The sequence below is a fragment of the Pezoporus flaviventris genome, unplaced genomic scaffold (genome assembly GCF_033815535.1).
Source record: "Pezoporus flaviventris isolate CSIRO_AGI_PZ_B2104156 unplaced genomic scaffold, CSIRO_AGI_Pfla_v1 ptg000013l, whole genome shotgun sequence".
Lineage (NCBI taxonomy): Eukaryota > Metazoa > Chordata > Aves > Psittaciformes > Psittacidae > Pezoporus > Pezoporus flaviventris.
In genome coordinates this window covers 8,941,206-8,963,781 of record NW_026892561.1, presented here as the reverse complement: position 1 = coordinate 8,963,781, position 22,576 = coordinate 8,941,206, and the positions used below count along the sequence as shown (strand labels likewise).

The 22,576-nt window shown below is 39.6% G+C and overlaps 1 protein-coding gene across 1 annotated transcript; it reads left to right on the top strand.

Annotated features, from left to right (window-relative positions):
• Positions 1–40: 40 nt before the first annotated feature.
• On the top strand, positions 41–20,955 carry CFAP57 (cilia and flagella associated protein 57). Its single transcript, XM_061451527.1, has 22 exons — positions 41–197; positions 284–600; positions 2,078–2,361; positions 2,525–2,696; positions 3,652–3,804; positions 4,908–5,047; positions 5,738–5,903; positions 6,293–6,406; positions 6,900–7,112; positions 7,714–7,887; positions 8,304–8,465; positions 8,944–9,099; positions 11,199–11,292; positions 12,172–12,362; positions 13,523–13,696; positions 14,429–14,587; positions 14,994–15,137; positions 16,269–16,385; positions 17,348–17,482; positions 17,566–17,706; positions 20,101–20,227; positions 20,523–20,955. Exons 1-22 carry the CDS (start codon positions 41–43, stop codon positions 20,714–20,716), a joined length of 3,684 nt encoding a protein of 1,227 aa, XP_061307511.1. The 3' UTR covers positions 20,717–20,955.
• The last annotated feature ends 1,621 nt before the right edge of the window (positions 20,956–22,576 follow it).

Here is a 22,576-nt window from a genome sequence, read left to right as displayed (position 1 = left end):
TTGCTACGGCGACGGCAGCGGCGTCGGCGGCAGCAGCCCCATGTCGGCCGTGGTGGCGCAGCCCGTGGCCGTTCTCGGCTGCCGGCCGGGGGTCGCCGGCGGCGTCTGCTTCTTGGAGGATCAGGTCGTGCTGCACGTGGTGGGGGCGGGCTGCGTACAGCTCCACCTCAAGCAGAAGTGGCACAAGTTCATCCCAGGTGGTCCCGGTCCCGACCCCGGCCCCGACCCCGGCCCTGACCCCGGCCCTGGCCCCTGCCCGCCCTGACCCTTCTCCTCCCCGCAGGCATCGAGAAGACCCGGGGCGTGCAGGCGATGGCCATAAGCCCCGACCGGCGGTACCTGGCCGCCGCAGAGACGGTAGCGGATCAGCCGGTGCTGACGGTCTACGACCTGTCGTCGGTGCCGGCGCGGCGGCGGAGGACGCTGTCTGCCGCCGAGCTGCCGGAGCGTATAGCGGTGTCTCTGGCCTTCTCCCCCGACTGTCAGTACCTGGCTGCAGCCACGGCGCCCCCCGAGGGGCACCTCACCTTCTGGCTCTGGGAGAAGCAGCGGCTGATGGCTGCCATCCGCCTCGAGGTCCCGGGCAGCAGCGTCTGCCAGGTAACAGTGGCGGCTCTCACGGGCTCCCACCCGCTGCCAGCCCCGGGGCCGTTCGGATCCCCGCAGCCTTGCCACGGGGGTGCACGCAAACACCTCCGCAATTGAGCTGGGCCAGCGTCTCTGCTGCTTGTGTTTAACGTTTTGATTCACAGTTGACTGGTTCTTTGGGAGCCTATTGCACTCTTTCAAAAACGTGGGCAAAAAGACCAAACTTTAGTCCAACAAGTACTGGGTGCCAGGTAGGTTGGTGCCATGTGAGTTCAGTCTGCAGGATAAGTGCCCAGTACAATTTCCTGTGACCACATGGCTTCTATCCAGGGCAAGACAGGAAGGAGCGGGCTCCACACTGTAGATTTTATGTAGTTTCCATGGCCTTTCTTGCCATCTGCTGTTGGCCTTCCTCGGCAATAGAACACTGGGCTAAATAAATCTTTGCTTTTGACCCACAACGGACATTGTTATGTCCTTGTCTTTTACATCACATGAGATCTATGGTGTGGGGCCAGTACAGCTGGCCAGTGTGTGTGCAACATGTCCTTTGTCTCTCTGCAGAAACACTTATTAAATATACTGTCTGTGTTCAGCAGGCATAGCACACATCTTGAAAGCTCTCTGCATGCTTGCACACCTTTTCCTTCCTGCAGTCTGTTCTATGGGCAGGCCATAGTAGTAGCCCAGGAAGAGTGCCTAGGAGCAGGCTGATGGCACTCAAACAATTCCTGCGTCCTTCTTGGATGAGGTTTTTAGTATCTTTCTTGCAGGGAGCTAAGAGGCTTTCAGTACCTGGGTTGGCTGGACCCTAGCTGCTGTTTTTTCTGGGGTACAGCTAGACGGAGAGGTTGTGTGAACTACTGACTTCATGAACTCAATTTCTAAGAGGAGGAGAGTGACTTGAAAGACAACTACTGTCTAAAGTCCCATTAAGCATGAAAAATGAGATCTAACTACCACTGCTATCCTTTATGTTGGGTATTAAGATAGCTATCCCACTTTTTCTACCAATAAACACCTAATTATGTGAATTAATATGTATAATGGGCAAGGTATGCCAGAAATAATTTATTCCTGGCCTTTAGGAATGAATGGTCCCACTTCTCATGAAGCTTGCCACTGGAAGAAAAAAAAAATGCTAATCAGCAGTAAAGAGGTATTTTTGCCTTACTTTTGGCAATCCTGAAAGTCAGAGACAACTTTCCCTTTGGTATTGCATTGTGATTCAGATAGCAGCTTAATAGAGTTAACATATTTGTAATATCATGTAAAATTGATATACAGTGTTCTGAAAGGGGGGAAACTGCAATATGTGGTTATGATGGTTATTTCTTATTCTTTTCTGTATTCCTATATGTTTCTAAGAAACTTCTTCCCTTGTTTGTCCTCCTGTATCTATTATTGAAAGTCTTCATAACAAGTGTCATATTTGCTTATTTGTGAATATAGTTGTATAAAATATTTTCTCTCTTTTTGTGTTCCACAGGTGAGTTTTAGTCCTCAAGACAATGCACAGGTTTGTTTCACCGGAAATGGCTTTTTTAAACTTTTTAAGTACAGTGAAGGAACTTTGAAGCAGATGAATTTAAAAAAGGGAATGCCACAAAACTACTTGTGCCATACCTGGCTGTCCAAGGAGGAAGTTATATGCGGTACTGACACAGGCAAACTTATCTTGTTTGAAACTGGAGATCTGCTCTGGGAGACAAGTGTAGAGTACAGAAAACTTCACAGGGAATTAGAAGAAGATGCGATAACAGAATATGAGTGGTAAGTCTGTTAAATCTCATGCTTGTTCATGCAGATTAGTTGCAGGTCATTCACTTATTTCCTTCTTGTCCAGTTTGTGAATAATATTTTGATTGCTGCTGATAAACATTTTTTTTGTTTGTCCTTCAGTATTCTTATGTCTTTATGCATTTCCTGCTTGCATTTTTTCTGTTGGTTCCAGTGTTGATAATGGCTCACAACAGGATTCTTTGCCTCAAATATCTGCAATTGCAGCTTATTCCAAGGGATTTGCATGTTCATCTAGCCCAGGAATTGTTCTGCTGTTTGAGAAGACCAGGGGAAAGGAACTCTACAAGGAGAGTCAAGAAATCTGGGTAGGGAGAAAAAAACTTTTCCGGGCAATAATGCAGCAGAGGCCTGTTTAGAGGGGAGGGGTACTTCCAATTCATTTATTTATGATAATTTTTAGCACATCTCTGAATTACATTTTAAGCATTAGCTAACTCTCCTGATTGAAAGGAAGGGAGTTGCCAGAGGTCACATTGAAAGGCAGTGACAGGTGAATTTTACAAGGTAACTCTGCATGTTCCCTCATCTAAAATCTGCTTTGAGGCTGCTAGACATCAGGAAAACTTTAAGAAACTTTTATTCATGGAGACTCCTGGAGCTAAGAAGTACTATAAATCAATTTTGCAGAACTAGTCTGCTTAGGTTTTTTCCCAAGGCAAAATTTTTGTCTCTTCAGATATTTATGAGACTTTTCCACTATTAAGTAATCCATTAAGATTTATAACTGTTCTATAGTGAGCTGTATGCATTGACTTCTTTGCAGCTTCTGGATAAGAACGTTTAGCTCTGATGACCTCATCAAGCCTTCATACTTTAAGCCTCAGAGGTCAGATCTTCCCTATGTAAGAGACTCTGTAATAAGGCTGTTATCAACCTGAACGATACATTGCAAAGAACTGTTACTTTGACATCACAATTTTCAGGCAGTTTTCATTCTGACACTTGCTAGGTTTTTTTCTCAATGTTTTTCTGCTACCATTTTCAATTTTGTTTAAGGCAGTGCTTAAGTTTACTGCTGGAAATGTCTGTTGATACTTTTTACATCTGTAATGCTATAGATACAATTATATTATCTTGTCCTCTGTTCCTTGCCTTGCAGTAGTTAGATACTATTAAATATCTACGTTTTCTCATTGATACTAAGTATATGCTTATTAGAGTAGCATTACAGCAAAAGTTTTTGTGTGTGTATGTGTGTGTGCATGCCTACTACTAAAACTTGAGACCTGGAATATCCCATGGGATACATTTCTTTTGCAGCTTCCTAAGGACCAGTTCAGCAGTGATCCAAAAAAGTCAGGCAGACAGAACATTATATGTATATGCTTCAGCCCCTCAGAGGAAACAATGGTTGTTAACACACATAAGAATCAGCTTTACATGTTTACTATGCTCACCACTGATTTCATGAAGGTGAGTGAAATCCTATCACATTCCACATCCCTAATGGCCAGTAAGAGGTATTGTAATGGCACAGGCTGTTTAGTGTCACTTTCTATAATGCATTCTCATAAATACCATCAAACAGCATCTGAATGCTTAAAGCTCATGATATGATGAGTTCTGTGTGCTTCTCTAGAGCTGTATTTCAGCAGCCCCTTGCTCAACCATCCCTCCATATGAATACCTGATGTTATTCAGGAAAATGAGAGAGGACACTGTTAAGTCTGTTTAAGGATGCTGAACTAGTTAAGTAAATGTTGAACTAGTTAAGCAAAGCTTTAACAGAGAGACCTTTAACAGAGAGAATTTTAACATGATAGTTTATGCTCCACTTTAACATGCAGAGTTTTTAATGCAATGATAAAGCTGGAACAGCCATGGGAATCTCATGTGACTCTAAAATAATAGTCATTGAAGTCCTAGTTAGAAGTGAAACCTCTTTGTGAAGGACAAACTTAATGAAAAACATTCCCTACTCTGAAGGAATTAAATAATAAAAAGACAGGAGATAAATGTATTATCACGAAATAGACTGGCTTGGAGTTAAATATGTACAGGCATATGGAAAGGTCTTTACAGGAGGAGGTTTTGTAGTTATGGGTCCTTTTTCTGCATGCAGCGTAAAATTTTATTTGGGCTTCACTTTGGGATGTACTAACTAAACATCCTGATTAAGATGCTTATCACTCCGCGCTGGATTGTTTTTAAATATATGTCTGGCCAAAAAGTCTTAAATGAATTCTATTTATTTATAAATAAATTTTATTTATTTATCCAGTTTGCATTTCTTTGGACACCTAAAACTACTTTCTGCTCTCACTAGTGTATGAGGACTGTGGAGCCTACATCTTCCCCCCCATCACTTTTCTTGATTATTAATTATAAAGTTAAAACTGATTCTAACATTGTTATGTTTTCAATATTGTTATGTTCAGACCTGTGCACTGAAAGGAGTAAGTGGTTTCCTCAAATCTCTATTTGGTTACTGCATGCAAAGAGCAATGATAGATTTCTTACCTGACTTACTGCTTGTAGTGAAATATTTGTGAATTTTTGTTTTCATTGCTTCTCAGGAGAGGATTGCTTATTTTAAATATCTGACTTTCCCATTGCATTCTGCTTCCATTACTGGTCTGGACATCTGTGTTTGGAAATCCATTCTTGCCACTTGTTCCCTGGATAGATCTGTCCGCATCTGGAATTACCAGACAAAGTAAAGAGTTGTTTGTGTTTATTACTACCTTTTGCTTTTTTTGTATATTGTATCTAGCAGGCAACAGCAGCAATTTCTCATGAATGAGAGTGTTGTTTTGGTAAAATTCTTGTGTGGTGTGGGATGTAAATGGTCTTACTGACATTATTTAGGGTGTGTGAATATGCAATGCCTTTAAAACCAGTGCCAGAAGACTCCAAAGCCTTTTTTATTAAGCCATACTTGTGTCAGACTTCTCAGGTGTATTGAGGAAGAAATCTTCAGGAATGTTTCATACAGCTTTGTTTTAAGTTACTGCTGTCCCATCTCCTGATTCATAGCCATAGTTCTTAAGCAAAATGACTCTAGTTTTTAAGGTTCTGTGGGAGGAGAGGGGGAGAAAAACAAATCTCAGAAGAGATATTTATGTAGGTTTGCAGTCAGCAGCTCATTTACCTTCTTAATCATATTGCATTAAACAAGGATTTGCTCTTGTACCTTCCACACTTTCTCTGTGAACCAGAAAGTTCAGATTTACCTTTGTTTCCTGTAACATCTGTGTGATGATTACTTAACTGAATGACATTTCCTCAATGAGAAGGCAGAGACAGATTGTAGCTGCAGGTGTTCTTGCTGGGCCAGATAATGTCCCCTTCTGCATGCACAGGGAGTTTGTACTATTCCATACTGCACAGTGGTTTTCTCTTTCAGCACTTTGGAGCTGTATAAGGAATACTGGGAGGAAGCATACACAGTATCACTTCATCCCACTGGCCTTTTCTGTTTGGTTGGATTTTCTGACAAACTACGATTTATAAGTCTACTGTATGAGGACATGCATGTCTTCAAGGAGCTTGATGTGATAAAGTGTAGAGAGGTAAGGAGAGATGCAAAAATGAAATAGAGGAGTTATAAGAAGCAGAGTGGCAAAGAACATAACAAAAGCTAGAAACCTCTCTAATAGACACTAGTAGGATTTAGGATATCAAAGCATAGAGAAAAGGAGTTTAACTTGAAAAATAAGCCTGGAGGCCGATGTGTAATGTGCACCTAGGAAGCAGCAGAAGGGGTAGTTTGCTCAGAAATGCTCAAGGACTGAATTTTACAGGGAAAAGTACCAATTAAGAAAGCAGTAAGAGGCTAATTATGTCATGGGGTTTTCTTTTTGTGTAACATTCTGATTTTAGATGATGTCATTGGAATTCAATTCATGAATGTTATTATCTGCTGCATCTGCAGTAATGGGTGGTTATTTTGTTTTTGTAGTGTTCGTTCAGTAGCAGAGGACATCTTTTTGCTGCAGTTAATGGAAATGTCATTGAAATTTATTCCAGCATCACCTTTGAGAATATTAATAATCTGAAAGGACATAGTGGGAAGGTTAGTAAACCAATCCTATGCAATACAACTCATTAAAGTATGAACTAGTTGGTACGATGCATTTTGAAAAGGTAAAGTACAATTTTGGATCAGAAATGGGCCCAAAAATTAAAATTAGAAATTCAAAAGTCAGTTTTCTTTAGTCAGAAGTCAATGTATGCATGTATTAGACACATCTAAAGAGTCTGTTCTTAAACTGGAAGTGAGTGACTGGCAGGTAGCTGAACCAGGAAAAATATCCCATTAATAAATTATAAAAATGAAATGTACTACTCACTGTTGAAATGAGCTTTTTCCTGACAGTGGGTTCATAAAGTAGTTGTTCTTGGTTTATTTTTTTTTAAATATAATTACTTGAGAAACATCCAGGGTTTTTTAAGTAAGTCTTAGAAATACAATTACGAAGTTGACATGGATTTACCAGTAAAATGACTCCACACTGTGTGTCTGTAACCTACATATCAGGCTCCTTGGTGTGTTTTGCTTTTGCCAGATACATTCAGTTAAGTGGAGTGCAGATGATACTAAATTTATCTCCTGTGACACACATGGTGCTGTGTATGAGTGGAACTTGTCAACAGGTGAAAGGGAGACAGATTGTGTGCTCAAGTCCTGCAGGTACAGCAGCATTGACCTGTCTTCTGATGCCAAAGTCATCTTTGCTGTTGGATCTGACCAAACTCTCAAAGAAATTTCGGAGTCTTTGGTGAGCTAACAAGGACTCTGGGATTTTGCTAAGTTTTTGGGGGGAGGGTAGTAGTGCTTTGTTTTTCTTATCATCCATTTGGTAAGCAGTAATCAGTAGGGTTTTGAGAGCTGCAATATTTACTGACACTTTTCTTGTGTTCTTTATCATGAAGCCTGAGATTATGCTGTAATTTCGTATTTTTATAAATTTATTCTGATTTACCTAGAAATCTTCTAATCCTGCTAACTAACTTAGCAATCTTATATCTACAGTTTTGCTGAAAGCTAAGTGTATTGCATCTCCTACTGTAGGCTACATGCGTTTATTTTATTTTTTTTTTTTTGGTCCATAAAAGTAGTAAATTGTATTTAATAACCATTACATCTTTCAGAAGTGATCAATGTGTGGACCTTGGCTTGAAATTGTGCTTATCTATAAAGCTTAATATTAATGATAGTTATGGCTTTACTCCTGAAGGCATGTCGATTCTTTTGACTGCATTATTTGCTGCAGACAAAGGAATGACAAATGCTCATGCAATAGGTAATCAAATACTATTGGGGAACTTAATGTAATGTGAGGCTTTTGTGTGGTGGTTTTGTTTTGCCTTTTTTTTCAGATCCAGCATGAAGTGCCTGCTTTTGATGTTGTTTATACTGCAGTAGCTGTTTCTCATTCTGGGCACATGGTATTTGTTGGTACATCTCTGGGGACAATTCGAGCTATGAGGTACCCATTACCTTTGACAATGGATTTCAATGAGTATCAGGCCCATGCGGGTGCTGTTACAAAGGTAACATAAAGTATTTCTTTTCCCTACACTACAGGATGCACATGTCTCTTTTAGCACTGATTCTCCTTCGCATTTCATAGCATAATAAAACTGTTAAAACTGAGGTTGAGCCTCCACATGGAGAATGAATATTACAGCATTCATAGAAGTCTTCTCCCTAGAAATAGATGTCACTGGATAAGCTGTTGTTGGCTAAAAAGTGGCTTGCACCAGGATACGTAACATGGTATTTCTCTGATGGTGAAGTTTAAAATATAGGTCTTTCTGGAAAGACAAAGATAAAGTTACCATAGAATCATAGAATTGTCATAGAAATGACAGGGAGTATATGGGTGGGGAATAAAATTTGGAGCAAAATCAAACTGCCTCTGTTCTTCCTTGTCTCTGCTATTATTTTGTTGTCTTTTCATTCTAAGATGTCCATAACAAATGATGACCAATTTCTGTTGACTGCCTCAGAGGATGGCTCTGTATTTATCTGGAAAGTCTACGAGAAAGGAGGTGGGATAGTGAAATGGCAGAAGGAAGCTGAGTATGCTGAGGAAGTGTTGATCCTGAGGTCAGATATAAAAGAGAAGGTAGGTGGAGCAACTTGTGAACATGAACCATAGAATTCCTAGTGTACAGCTTATGAATTACTTTTGCATATTTGTGACTAGTTGTTCCTATATGGCCTTCTGCTTAAAAGAGCTTGCATGCCTTTTGTTATAAAAGAGATTACAGTAAGTAGCTGCAGCTGCTTGTTAACATGCAGACTGCATTGTGTGAACAGTGAGTGTGGAGAAAGGTTTAGATTTTTCTCTAATACTTTTCTGAATCTCTTGAAGGCAGTTTTAATGGAGTAGAGAAGTCAGAAGCTGCATTTCTATAAACCATCTTATAAGACAACAAAGGAACCTTACTTCTGGAATGTCGTCTTGGTCTGTCTGTCTGTAAATTCTCTGCAAAGGCTGTCTTTTATAAATGCATGCATGTAAATAATACATCCTTAACAAGCTGTTGCTAAAGGCAAATAATCTCTCTGTTAATACTGTCTTCTTATCCGTGTTCTAACAGAGTCAGGCAATGCTGGACCTGCAGATTCGTGTGAAAGAGCTACAGACAGAAAAGTATTACCAACTAAGTCTCAAGGACATGTACTATAATGAAAAAATAAAGGAATTAGAAGATAATTTCACTCAGGAAATAAGCTCCCTTAAAACCAAACACCAGGTATGAATCATATTGCAGAACCAAATACCAAGAAATCCTTCACTGAAAGGTTGTATCCAAGCTTGCATTAGATATGTATGAATGCCATAAAGCATCTGAAAAATGACATATTCCTTTCCAATACAGATGTTCTTGATATTTGTAAAGCATGAAGCTACCTTTGAATCAACTGTCTTGTAAGTACAACAGAATGCAATAGTTATCCTAGGGAGCCTACAAGTATCTTTACATAAAAACAGTTCCAGCAATAAATGCTGACTGGGACCAAGGACCAATAAGCTCTGTCACCCTTGAGTAGAAATGGGACCATGGCTTAAAAGCTCCATCCCACATAAAGTCACAGCTGCTGCAGGATCCTACAATTATTCTTCTAAATGCCGCCTTTGTTGTGCCCTGGCTGCTTAACATTTTTGAGAACATCTGCTGAGATGCCTTGTATGCTTTTTGAAAATAGAAGTAAAATACATCCCCTGGATTTCTTCTGTTTATGTATTTATTGATTTCTCTGTGGTCACAAAGCAGGAGTTCCCTGAAAGCAAAAGCCACAATAATTCTTCCCAGTGTCTTATTTATTTATGTCCATTCATTCTATTCTGTCCATCTGTCTGTTGCACACACCACATTTCTGACCAGTAATTTGCTATATTTCTGGACACTTTTTAGAGTTAGAAGGCAAGTGATGCAGTACAATTGGCGGTACAATCTGGCAGTAAGATGACTTAAGTGACAGATTACACATCGTGTGATTCAATTCTGACAACCTCATGTTCTTTCCAAGCTTTTGGATGAGTATTATCCTATCCTGGTGATTTGTTACTGCTTATTTTGTTGGGTCGTACATAGTCCCTTCAAGCAGTATTTCAGTTTGACTCCACATAAAGAAGGATTCCAGTATGAAAGCTTGCCAAGTTACTTACTAGATTTATTATTTTATGGTCTTGTCGTTTTCAGGTGCTCCTTTTATACCTTTCTTGTCTTTTGGCCTTACAAATGTTCTGGCAGGTTTCTGATTTTGATTTCTTTTTAGGAAGTTTAATTATTCATTTTACTGCTTTCTTCAAGTAGTTTCTCAGGCTCTTTGGCTTTTCTCATTGTAGTTTTTGCATTTAAGTAACCTGAGTTTTAACCTTTCATTTCTCCTCATTTTTGTACAGCTTTACCTTTTACAACAAAACCTTTTCACTTCTTATAGATTCTCTGTCTTTTATCTGTGCTGGTTTTCTGTTCTGTGGTTCTTCAGGTCTTGTCATAGAGTTATAATAATCTCAGCTACACTGAAACTTCTTTAGGCTTGTTGATTATAAGCTTGCAAGCAAATGAGTTTGAAGGTGAATAAAACTTTTCTAGGCAGGCAAACGGTACTTTCCATCCAAGTATTAGTACTTGTTAAGATTAAACTGAATGACAGGCTTGGGCCTAACCTTTCTAGTTGTGGCCAGCAGGCAAATGAAGTATTTCTGCTTATACAAGACCCACAGAGTTGTTACAAGAAGAAAGTGAAAAAATTGTACCTATGGTACAATTCCCAACTTTTCTGGGAAATTTCTCACCTGTTTTTTTGTTCCAGTTCTTTGTGATTTCTTAGAAGATTAAGTCATTTGTAGTGGTAATCAGACATTCCAAGCAAATGGCATTCAAAACTTGCTTTTGCTTATGTATGTGTCATTCTGTGCAAATGACAGTGGTTTAGGCCCTCAAGATTGCTTCAAATGAGGCAGGAAGCAGCCTGAACTTTAATATCTGGACAACAATTTGTGGAACTGCATATTCTTTTCAAGCAGGCACACACAAGAAAGTGGAGGCTTTTGTAACTCACAAACTTTCCTTCTTAGATTAGGATCATAGAGTGTCCTCAATTACATGAACTCCATTTGCTGCTTCCCCTTAGCTTTCCGTAGTTTTGTAACTTGCCATAACAAACTAATCTCTGGGAATACTTGGCTTAGTGACACATAGCATCTGAATTTTGGCAAGAGATTTCAAACATAACTTCTTTTGTGTATGTGTCCCCCAACAGGGGCAAGAGCACAAACGATTTGGATACTGCTTTGCTTTGTTTCAAATAAAAATGTATTTGTCTTTTTCTTTTTTTCCCCCAGAATTTACAGAGAGAGAAAGAAAACCAGGAACAACAACACCAGCTGCAAGTGTCTGAGCTGATGGATAAACAGGCCAGGGAGATGCAAAAGCTAGGTTAGACTGGAACAAGTGTTTGTAACTAGAATCTGGAGGAAGCCGTTAGTTTCATAGCAAGTAATGTGACAGGGAGGGATTACTAGAGTACAAGAACAGGGAAAAATGCATGAATGTCATATAGGTATTACAGACCAAAAATTTCTCTAAACTGCATTTGTTAAACACACACATGACCATGATGAGAACATGTACATGGGCACTGTATCTTGGAAGTTTGAGTTTTGAGATTAGTAATTTCTTCATTTATCTTATAGCTGACTGTGCAAGGATAGTGAAGTCACACAGTTCAGCAAAGAGGGTGATATACAATGCAAACAACATGGAAATACCTGGACCTTAGATTCATAAACAATATATGACAGAAGTACTGCAAATGAGTACCATAAAACAAGTCCACCCAAAACTGTACTCTGTAGCAGTTGTGCTTACACAACTCTGTCATGGCTGTTATCTCAAGGGAATGCCTAAACTAATTGTTATTAATTTGTTGTAATAGCAGAGTGGGGGACCTTGGTATAGGTTTGAGACTTGTTAAAGCTGGAACAAACCACCATTCAGCAGGGATATAGCAGGATATTCAGAGATACAACAAAGAAGAGTGGATGGTAGCTTTGGAACAGGCATTATTAGTGAAGTGGTAAGTTAAAGGAAGAGCAGGAAACTCAAGAGATGGTTTCCTGGTGTAAAATTTTATATGTCCACAGAGTCTAAAAGCCCTGTATATCTGAAGAAGAAAGCGATGAAGTGCATCTAGTGTAACTTATTGTAACCAGCTGCCAAAAAGATAGTACAGAATAAGACATTGATGACTGTAGGAGGATAGGATACACCTCTTTTCTATTAGTTTTATCCATTCTGTATGTCTTCTCTTACCAGAATCTGACAGTAATCAGAAACTCTTAATGGAAAATGAGAAATACCAGGAGATGCATGAGAAATACCAAAAGATGCAGGAGGAATATGAGAAACAACTACACAGCTTGGAAGAATGCAAAAGCAAGGCTGTGAAGGAACTAACAGCATACTATGAGGAAAAACTTAATGAGAAATCTGTTCTGCTGAAAGAGGTAGGAATCTTGATTTGCAGTTTGAGTTACTGACCAAGTTTATCTCCAACTCCAAAGACAAAATGTTCCCTAAGACAGCAGAGGTGGGGTCCCTCCATGCAAATCCTGATCTACCTGTAATCCTGGGGAAGTGTGTTGACAGGTAGAACAGTAATAAGGAAAAGCCATCTGAGATACCAATTTCTCTTACTTCTTACCTTGAGTAAGTAACATGCTAAGATTGATATCCTTGGGAATTCTCAGCTTCACCTCTCTTTCTCGTAGATCCCAGAACTCCTCTTTATTGATGTGGGCTAGATACATTTACTGTAATTATAGAATCATACAATCATAGAATAGTTAGGGTTGGAAAGGACCTTAAGATCATCTTGTTCCAACCCCCCTGCCATGGGCAGGGACACCTGCCACTAAACCATGTCACCCAAGGCTCTGTCCAAAAGAAGAAGGCTCTGCCCAACTGATGAAATAAAGATTCAGTCACCTTGTTCTGGTGAAGAGATAACATTTCTAAGGTGGTGAATTCCATTCCCAAGTCCCTGAGGTTCTTGCTGGCATAATCTGGGGGATGAAGAGAAATACCCCGAGTACTTCAAAAAACCCTGCACATGGAGGTCAAAGACTTGGCTTGACAAAGGGCAGCTGGATAACCAATACTTATGTATCTAAAGTCAATAAATTCTACGAACATTCTGTTTGAAGCCCTATGTTGCAATAACAATTTGGAAAGAATGTGAGGAATGACTGTGAGAAGCATACAGAGCCTGATGCAAACCTGAGTGGTTATTTGACCTAATGCATCAGAAGCAGCAATTTTAAAATACATTCTCTAGTGTCACCCATATTTGCATTTTCTGCAGCCAGAATAAGTTTGTTGGTGTTAGTGTTTGGGCCAGGTTCCTACCTTGAAGCATCCAAGCCTTAAGAATGAATTTTTCTTTTTTTCTGTTTTTTTTTTTTAAGAAGAATCTTTTTTATGTTTGTCACAGCAGTTTTTAAAGCTACTTTAATCCCCTAAGAAATTACCTTAAATGATATTGCTGCAATTGACAAATCCACAAAATATAGATCCTCCCAGGAGAAACACAGTTACAGATAAAGAACCCTCCTCTTCTTTGTCCTTCTTCCTTATCTTCTCTAATGTTTGCTTTCCTTAACTGCAGACAGAGGAGGATATGAGGCAGCAGCTTCGAGCACATGAAGAAATTAAGAAACAGATTTATGAAGATGAAGACCAAGAAATCATGGAAATCAAACTTAAGTATGAGCAACAACTCTGGGAAGAAAAGGAGTCTAACATGCAACTGAAAGGAGAAATTGGAGTCATGAATAAAAGGGTATTTCTTATTCTGTGATAGGATCAGACCTGCACTTGGAGACTTATAGCCAAGGATTGAATGTGATGAATGACATGTCAAATTAGTCTAATTTAATCTGTAAATACATGGCATTTTATACGAGAACAGTAGCCCCTTCATGTATCAGATTGTATGTTTAGAATATTTGGGTAGAAGAAGCTGTGTGCTTATCGTATTGCCTTCAGTTCCGTTGTCTTCTAGACAGCAGGAGTTTCTTCATGTGTCCTTACAGTCTGATCATCACCATTCCTTGGTTCTGAATTTCTTGGCTTCACAGATCTTAGTACCGAGGCAAGGATTTTGAGGGTACCCAAGAGCTATAAACTAGGCATGTTTCTCATCTACTTTTGAAACCTTTAGAGATGTATGGCAAATGATCACCTTCAAATAATTTTCCATGGCTTGAGCGCTATTTGAAGCTGATGCTTGGGTATAATAACCATACCCTTCTTGTCCTGGATGCATATTCCTTGATTCCTTGTAGTGCAGTGAGTATTCTATCAGAATATACAGAAAATGCAAACACAAATACTCAACTCCCTTTTGAGTTACAGGCATTTAAGTGATGTGATGCTCCTTCATCAGATCATAGTTTTTTTAGCTATCTTTTATCTCACACTGTCTACAAGGTATCGTGCAGAGTAGGGTGGCTAAGTTGTGCACAGGTTTTGGAAACTGTTCTTTGGAGTTCTTACTTGTTTGCCTCCCTAGTTGAACAGCCTACAGAAAGAGCTCAAAGAGCGGAACAGGTGCATTGAGGAAATGAAATTGGCACAGCAGAAGCTGCAACGCTTCACTAAGTCACTGGAAGATGACATCTTGTCACTGAAGAATGATATTCAAGAGAGAACTGTCACTATCCAAGACAAGGTGAGAAACTGGACAATTGTCTGAGATCAAAATCACTCTCCCTTAATTTAATACAGGTATTTATTTTAATAGTATCGTGTTGTGGCAGTATCACATGACTAGAAACAGTTTTAAAGAATTTGCGATCTTTAGTTTGGGGTTTTAGTTTTTAGCCAACATTCTAAGACTTTCTTGGGGAGCTCAAGTTCAAGATGTTGAGTTTGTCATGCCCTGCTCTGGGATCTGTAGATGGCTCTCTGCATTATTTGCCCCTCCCTTCTCACCCAATCTGTATGGATGTGCAACTGAAGTTCAGCCTTCCACTAGATCTGTGACTGCTGGTCTTGCCTCTACCATATTTGTGCCTAGTCCTACAGGTCTGTTTAAGATGCTGTGTCTGATTCACATCTGTACCTATTTCTCCCAGGAGAAGCATATATATGACCTAAAAAAGAAAAACCAGGAAGTGGAAAAGTGCAAGTTTGTACTGGATCACAGAATAGCAGAGTTGAAGAAGCTAATAGAGGCACATGGAAATGATATTAAAATAATGAAGAAGCAGATCTATGAGGTGAGTAGCACTCTCATTTGGCCTCTGATACTAAGTCCTTTGTCTGAATGCAAGTCCCATGGAAGATTCTACTCTCTTTGTTCCTTGACTTCTTTCAAGGATACACAGCATTGATTCAGCATCTTTACAGCTAATAAAAATATCTGTGCACAATAGCTGATATTTTTCTATCCTATGCTACCAGTGATCAACACAGTTATTTAAACTCCTGTTTCAGTATTTAATTCTAGGCTCCAAGTAATATCAGTTTGGCTTAAAAAATAGATCCTGTCCACATACCCGGTAGAGTTTGCAAGACAGTGCCTGGTTTACTGATATGGAGGAAGAGAGAATGAGCTTTACTCAGAAAAGTTGCAGATTTATGCAAACATAACTCTGTTTAGGGGTTAGGCACATGCACAAATAACAGTTCATCAGCTGATCCATGGAAAAATTGCATGCATTCATACTTAGCTTACAGCAAATTCATTGAAGGAACTTATTTATGATAGAAACTTACTGTGACCTCTCCATAGAAGTAGCTTTAGATCAGCTAATCAGTGACTTACTAGCTTTCGTAAGTCTGTTTATTCAGAACAAAAGCCTTTTAAATAAAATGCAAGGTAGTGAACAATTTTTATGTACATCAGACTAGCATGATGAAAGCCCTGTTCTCTATTCTAGTCACCATCTTATGCGAGTAAATGCTGTAGTACCCTTATCACTTCCCCCCCCCCCGTGTTTTACATAAGTAAGTATGCGCAGCTTTTCACTGCATTTGTTTCTTTTCAGTATCAGGTGGTTCCTATCGTTGCACTTACTCTTTCCAGCATTGACTGTTAATCTCCATCTCAGGCAAACATTTTTATTCATATGGAACAGCAAAGCTCCAGTTCAGCGCAAAGAAACAAAGGGGCATCTCATCCCTTAAATACTTGTTACTCAAAGGGGAATTAAATGTCCTTGTTTGTGTTTTCCTGTATGTTCTGACAGAGGGCAGCGTTGTTCCAAAATTTACTTTTTTATGTTGTAATTCAGCCTGAAGGGGGATCTACTCCCTCAATCCTGTGTTTCCAGTCGTGGTTTTCCTGTTTTGTGTTGTTTTTTCACGTCTCCTTTTAGTCCTGATTTCCTCCTCCTGCTTCCTTTCAGACGGAGGGCGAGCTGGAACGATTCCACAAGGAGAGCACACAGCTGAAGCTGAACGTCACGCAACTGCAACAGAAACTAAAGGCAACTGACAATGAGATGCATAGGGAGAGGCAGAAGGTATGGGGTACAACCACTGTGCAGGTCCTACATAGTGAAGTTTGTGGGGACAGAACACTGCAGAAGCATTAATCTGAGCAAACAGGTACTTCAGGGATCCTGTGTCCAAGGACCAGGAGAGTCTGTAGTCAGTGGGGACAAAGAAAACTTTCAAGCCTGCAACCAGCTTAGAAAGTTGATGTTTAAAAAATCCTGTTAACGATGTGTCAGTTTGTTCAATCAACACATATTCTCCAGGGTTTAACAGAGCAGTGAGGCAAATGTTTAACACACTACCCTTTCCTGCCCAAGCTTGAAATCTGGGAACACTTGGTCTAAACAGGAGCAGCACATAGGCTACACCTATTACTTATGTAGGTATTAGTAGGATGAAATGAATGGTGGGCATATTAATGGGGGGAGATGAGGTGCCCTTCTCTTTGACAACAAACACATCAGACATAAGGGAGGAAAAGTGAAGGGGAAGGAATTTAACAGGGAGTGCAGGACTGAGGAAGCAGGTAGAGGACCCTGGTTGAAACCAAGTGAGAAGGAGAAGGCAATCTTGGTGTGAAATCATCAAGTTGTGCATGCGTCTGATCAGTGTTTAGTGGCTTGGATTCTCTTATTAACTGTTTCTGTGTTGTTTCTTAATAAGAATGTAGGTTGTTTTGGACAGGCCAGTGAAGGGATAGCATGCATGATAGTCAGCCACTGGTTATCAGATGAGATCTATGGATGCTGGCACTTACATTACCTAATGCAAGTACCTTGGATTATTATTGCTGGTAAAACTTATCACTGCTCTTCAAAATGTAGTGCTTATATCCCCAGTTGTTATTTTAATGACTTTTTTTTTTTTCAAGTAAGTGGAAATAAAGTATATGAGAGCTTTCACCAGCTCTATTAGACTTCCTAGAAAATTGCACATAATGGAGTGCTCTGATGAGCCAAATAAGAATGTACCTACATCATTCTTGCAGAAGCAAAATATGGAAGCTCTCATCAAACGATTTAAAGCAGACCTTCATAATTGTGCGGGCTTCATTCAGGAACCGAAAAAGCTGAAGAATGGGATCCGTGAGCTCTACACCAAGTATGTGCAAGAATCAGACTTGGTGAGTAGGGGCCTTCCCCTTCTCCTTGCAGATGAATTTCTCTGGTAGTGTAATTACTAAGACAACATGCTGTGCCCCCTCAGGAGACTGAAACGGCACAAAAAGATTTGCAGCCCGAGTGCATGAGACAGCAAGAGTACCTTGAGAGGAGTTTGGCAGCTTTAAAAAAGAAGTTGGTGAAGAATCAGGAAACTCACCGAGGTGCTTACTTGCGCATTATGCAGGTAGTAAGCTTTTTCCTTGTGATATGGAGAGGGAAAAACGAAGCAGCTGCACTGAAGATACTTTAGAAGCCTTACCACTATGGTTTCTTAGGACTTTGAAACAGTTTTGATTTGCTTCCTCACCAGAAATTCCTAAGTTTTTCAAGTGCTTCCATTCAATGATAATGTTCATTGAGCTATTCAAGTACTATAGTTTTCTGGATATAAAGAGCAAGATTTCTGAAGTCAGAAATTCCTGCTGTTTTGTGAATACTTTTTGTTTACCTCCCACTCCCTGATATAAAAGGTGATGGAGAATCTCTGCTGCCTGGATATTTTTTAAGCAATTTATTTCCAACAGTATTTAGAATTGCCATTATAGTCAGTTGGTAGCTGTCTGAGTGCCAAGCTGAACTTGCTATGTGTTAGTGTTTAGGAGGTAATTTTGGAGGAAGAAAAATAAGTCTTTGAAAAATACTTCTTTGGCCTCATAGTCAGTCTGAATTCAGAACTTTCTGCTTTGCACATCAAGGTTTGCAAGGAAGTTCAGAACCATATGATGAACATGCCTATTCATACAAAGATCTCTTGCTCAGAAACTTTGTTCTTTAAAAGACAAGGTAAACTTGTGACTGCTAGGGACAAAGATCCAATTTGTTTTCATTTGGAGTGAGAGGATCTAAAGCCCCACACCAAACATCGTAGGAGGACAGCTTTTTACAGTCTTTTCTTACCATGATCTCCTTCTGCTCAGTCAGCATTTCCTTTTCCCCTCACTAGCACTTTCTTCATTGTTACTTTATTTTGCTTCCTCAGAATTATTAGACCCCAGTCCCCTCCTAAGCCATCTGCTTTTTGCCATGTATTTATAGTGTTTCCCCAGGTCTAGGCAGCAGCAACCTTCTTCTTCGGCCTTGTTTTAAGTTTTTTTTATTCCTTCTGTGAGTTAGATGCTTTTAGCACAAAAGGAGATGGCTTCAGAAAAAAACCTGAAGAATTTCCTTGCTGAAACAGGGTGACAGATGGTGCTCATAATGATAATACTTGATGTCTTGGATCAGTAAGCCTAACATAAAATGATGATTAAAACTGAATTAATAAAACATCTGGAAGATGAAGATATCAAAGGTTCTAACCTGCCTGGTTTCTTCAAAGAAAAAGCAGATCTCTGAAGTCTAGTAGATTAATGAGATTTTACAGCCAGGAGGAATTATCATGGTCTTCCAGCCCTTCTCAGGGGGCTTTTAAGACTAGCTAAGACAAACTTCTGTCAGGACTTGCTTTGAAAGAGTAAATGACATTCCAATGGCCATCTAGCACTGCTCGAGACTGGCATTATGTGAGGTATCCAAAGCATGCCTTTGGGTAGTTTATCTTTTTAAAATATTGCCACTTATGATGAAATTCCATGGGTTGGAATCATGCTATGTTCCAAAACTTATAAAAACCCCCCACAGGTAGCTGAAAGCATTGCTATTCTTGGGTCAAGCATAATGGCAGCTGTTTAACATTTGCACTAGCTGTTGATGTGATAAGGTATTTCAGTGTCTTTGTAAGAGGCAAATATACAGTTCCACTTCTCATGAATTCAGAAAAGAAACATTTAGTTAGTTGTGCTCCTCTGTCTGAATCACGAGCAACAGTTTTATCATCCTATACTAGTATTAGCCCATACTAGTTCTGCTGAAGTCTTTTAATCTGTTGCAACAATGGGTAAAGTACACTCACTTGTACTTTCACAACTCCTTCAGCAAGATGCTTTGTGGTAGGCTATTATAAAAAATAATAATTAGACAATTGAACTTTTATGGATTTAAAATTGTCAGAAAAAGTACAAAAGATTAATACATAGCTAACCTTTCCTCATAACAGCATGTTGGCAGAAGATATCTCAAGTCTCTATATGCTTTATATATTTCTTAATAATTTGGAAGGGATATTGGAAAGTGATATCTGTCAGAACTAATGAAGAGGGCTTTGAAGATCAGTAAGGAGATACAGGTAATTTAAAAGTGAACAGACACATAGTGGCAAGTGAAAAGCAAATTAATAAATGCTGGAGGGAGAAATGGAAATTCCTCCTATTATTTCTGAATTAATTGGATCAGTCCAGGAAGGGACCTGAGCTTTCCTATGAAACTTGAAAGGAACAGGATACCTTGGAGTGCGGCTGCAGTTAGGAAAGCAAAACAAATATTAGTTTATTTAGCTAATATAGTTTGAATACTGTCATGTTTTGTATCAAATCTACTGTGGCCTTATCTGAAATGTTGTGTACTGTCCTGATGGCCCTTTACTTTCTGCTTGTGATACTGCTTCTATACTGTCCAGTGGCCTTCCTAATGATACGAAGATACATATTGCTGAGCCAGATAGTACCTCTGCTTTCCCTCATAGGGAGTATTGGTTTTGCAGGAAAACATGTGTCTGATTAAGGAAATTAATGACTTGCGGCAAGAACTGAAGGCAGCCCTCACCCAGCTACATCACCTCAAGTCAACACTGAAATTAACCAAGAAAAGAGAAGCAATTCAAGACATAGGTGAATAGTGCTCCTTATATGTTTTCCTTGTTGTCAATACTCATTCCAGAAGCCCTTTTTGTCTTTGGTGAACAGTTCTCTTACGCTCTCCAAGTTTGTCTGCTTGGTGAAACCTGTTATATTTTACAAACTATATATAGTATGGGTATAGTGTATATAGTACAGTATATATATATATAGATATACAGCTCTACTCCTTCAGCCCTGAAAGATGCATTTCCTTGTTCATGACAAAGAATCCTGCAAGGTGGACCTTTGTTACTCTGTCATGTTCTCTCTGATTTTATCTTCCTAGCTCCCCCAAGTGAACCGCTGCCCAGCCCAGCTGTCCTGAGGTTGAATGCAGAAAAGGAAAATGAGAAAATCATAGAAATGCAGCAGCTAGAAATTCAGTACCTGCGAAACCAAATCCAGGAGAGGGTGCAAAGCCGTGCAGTTCAGCTTCCTGAGCTGAATCTGGAAGGAAGTCAGAAGACACAGCAACAGTGATCTAGTTCAAGGATGTCTTACATTATTGTATCATCCTGGCAAGATCAGAAATGCAGCAGCATAGATTAGACTTCAGTGATTCTATACTCTTTCCATTAGAAGCATTCGTGCAGCACTCAGTACTCTGAACGCAAGGCAACAACTTCACTCCTTCCCCTTCTACTTTCCTGGAATCTTCCCTTTCCATGAGGCCAAGGAGCCAAGAGAAAAAGAATAAATTTGTGTTAGTGCAAAACTGATCTTTGAGCCTTCATGCTAGGACAGGTATGCACCTTCCTCTTGAAAAATAGCGTGTCCTAGTTCAGAAGAGCTGGTCAAACTCTGTAAACCTTTTCTGCTAGAATTCTAATTTGCTGTCATTGTGCTGAAAAACTCAGTATCAGCCTTTTATTCTCCAGTATTGAGTTGCTTATGTCCATATAAAGAACTGCCCACACTTAAGACAGATGTCAGCATTATTCCAAGCAGGTATCCAGTCACAGACTAAAAATCAATTACCTTGTGAGGGCAACCTTTGACTAGTGAGCTAGAACCCTTGCTCAAGACTGCCTCCTGTCTGGAGATGCATTGTCTCATCTGTTACAATCATTTCAGCAGGACAAAAGGCAGCACAGTTACAAACTCTGAAACCTGGAATAAAGTCCAAACCCTGCGTCACAACTCTTCCATACCTTTGCTAAATTAACCTTTGCTTGTCTTCTTCCTAGCATCTGCAATCCCTTTCCTTCAGTTTTTCTGTGAAATTCTTCTAGAAAGTCACCGTACAAAGTACTCATGTATAGCAAAAGGCAGGGAATCATTTATTTAATAGTGGGAGGAGAAAAGCACTTTTTTCATCCTTTGTTGTCAGTGCATAACACACTGTCTCACTGAGGAATACTGCACATACGTCAGAAGTTTAAGCTACTGATTGAGCTTAAACTCAATATAATACCATATATTGTTATAATACGATATATGGAACTATATAGTATTCTAAGAGCCAGTAGATTGCTGTTCCCATTTCCTAATCTGAATTGTAAAGAAGTGACAAGTGGTTTCTATGTTAAACAGAAGATGGTGGTGCCAATGCTGGATAACACATAAGCTATATTACCATTAGCGATACTAGACTCATTTCTAGGTTGACACCATGGCAAAACGAGCGCCTATGACCTGGAGACTTCAGCTGAGTGCTTTGGCCAAGAATGTGGAATTAAGTTTCTTTAGTCTTACTTTTTTCATTTTGCAGCTGTAACTGGTATGGAGCATGGGTTTCACAGGAACAAAAGGAATAAATTACAATGGAATTGGTCTGTTGATGTGCTAACTTAGCACCCTTTCTTCCTCCTCCCCTCCACATATAATCATCTTGATACTTCCTGTACAGAAAGAGGATGTAATTAACATAATTAACAAATATTTTAGAAACTAGTTCCCTCTTAAATTTTCAGAACACACCCATTCTAATTTGCTGGACTCCCCTGTGGTATAATTTTCCCCTCTCTCCATCAGAATAAATAGAGTGGCAGAAACCACTGCTTTAATAGATGTGTTTTAGAGAAATGGAATCAATCTTCCTGAAAGAGAAGAATCTTGTCCTCATAAGAGGAAGAAGCATCTACAGGTGAAGAATGATTTCTAAGTGGTGATTAATATGCTTAAAAGTATGCCCGTGTGTCACCCACATTAGAAAGATTTTAAAGGCAATAGAAGGCCTGTCAGATGAAGCCTGGGTACAGAGCTGGCAGACTAGGTTCAAGAGGATTTTGAACTTGATCTTAGTGGCTAAGAGGCAGCTAAAACACTGTTCATAAGAGAGAACTTTGAAAGTCAGGCACAGCAGAGGGTTTCAACTGAGGTTTATCAGAAACTTGCTGG

Excerpts from the sequence above, each read along its gene's own strand:
- CFAP57 (XM_061451527.1), top strand. The coding sequence starts at position 41 with ATGTCGGCCGTGGTGGCGCAGCCCGTGGCCGTTCTCGGCTGCCGGCCG. Across the intron at positions 9,100-11,198 it reads CCCTTAAAACCAAACACCAG|AATTTACAGAGAGAGAAAGA; the intron begins GTATGAATCATA and ends TTTTTCCCCCAG. Across the intron at positions 17,707-20,100 it reads CTTACTTGCGCATTATGCAG|GAAAACATGTGTCTGATTAA; the intron begins GTAGTAAGCTTT and ends TTGGTTTTGCAG.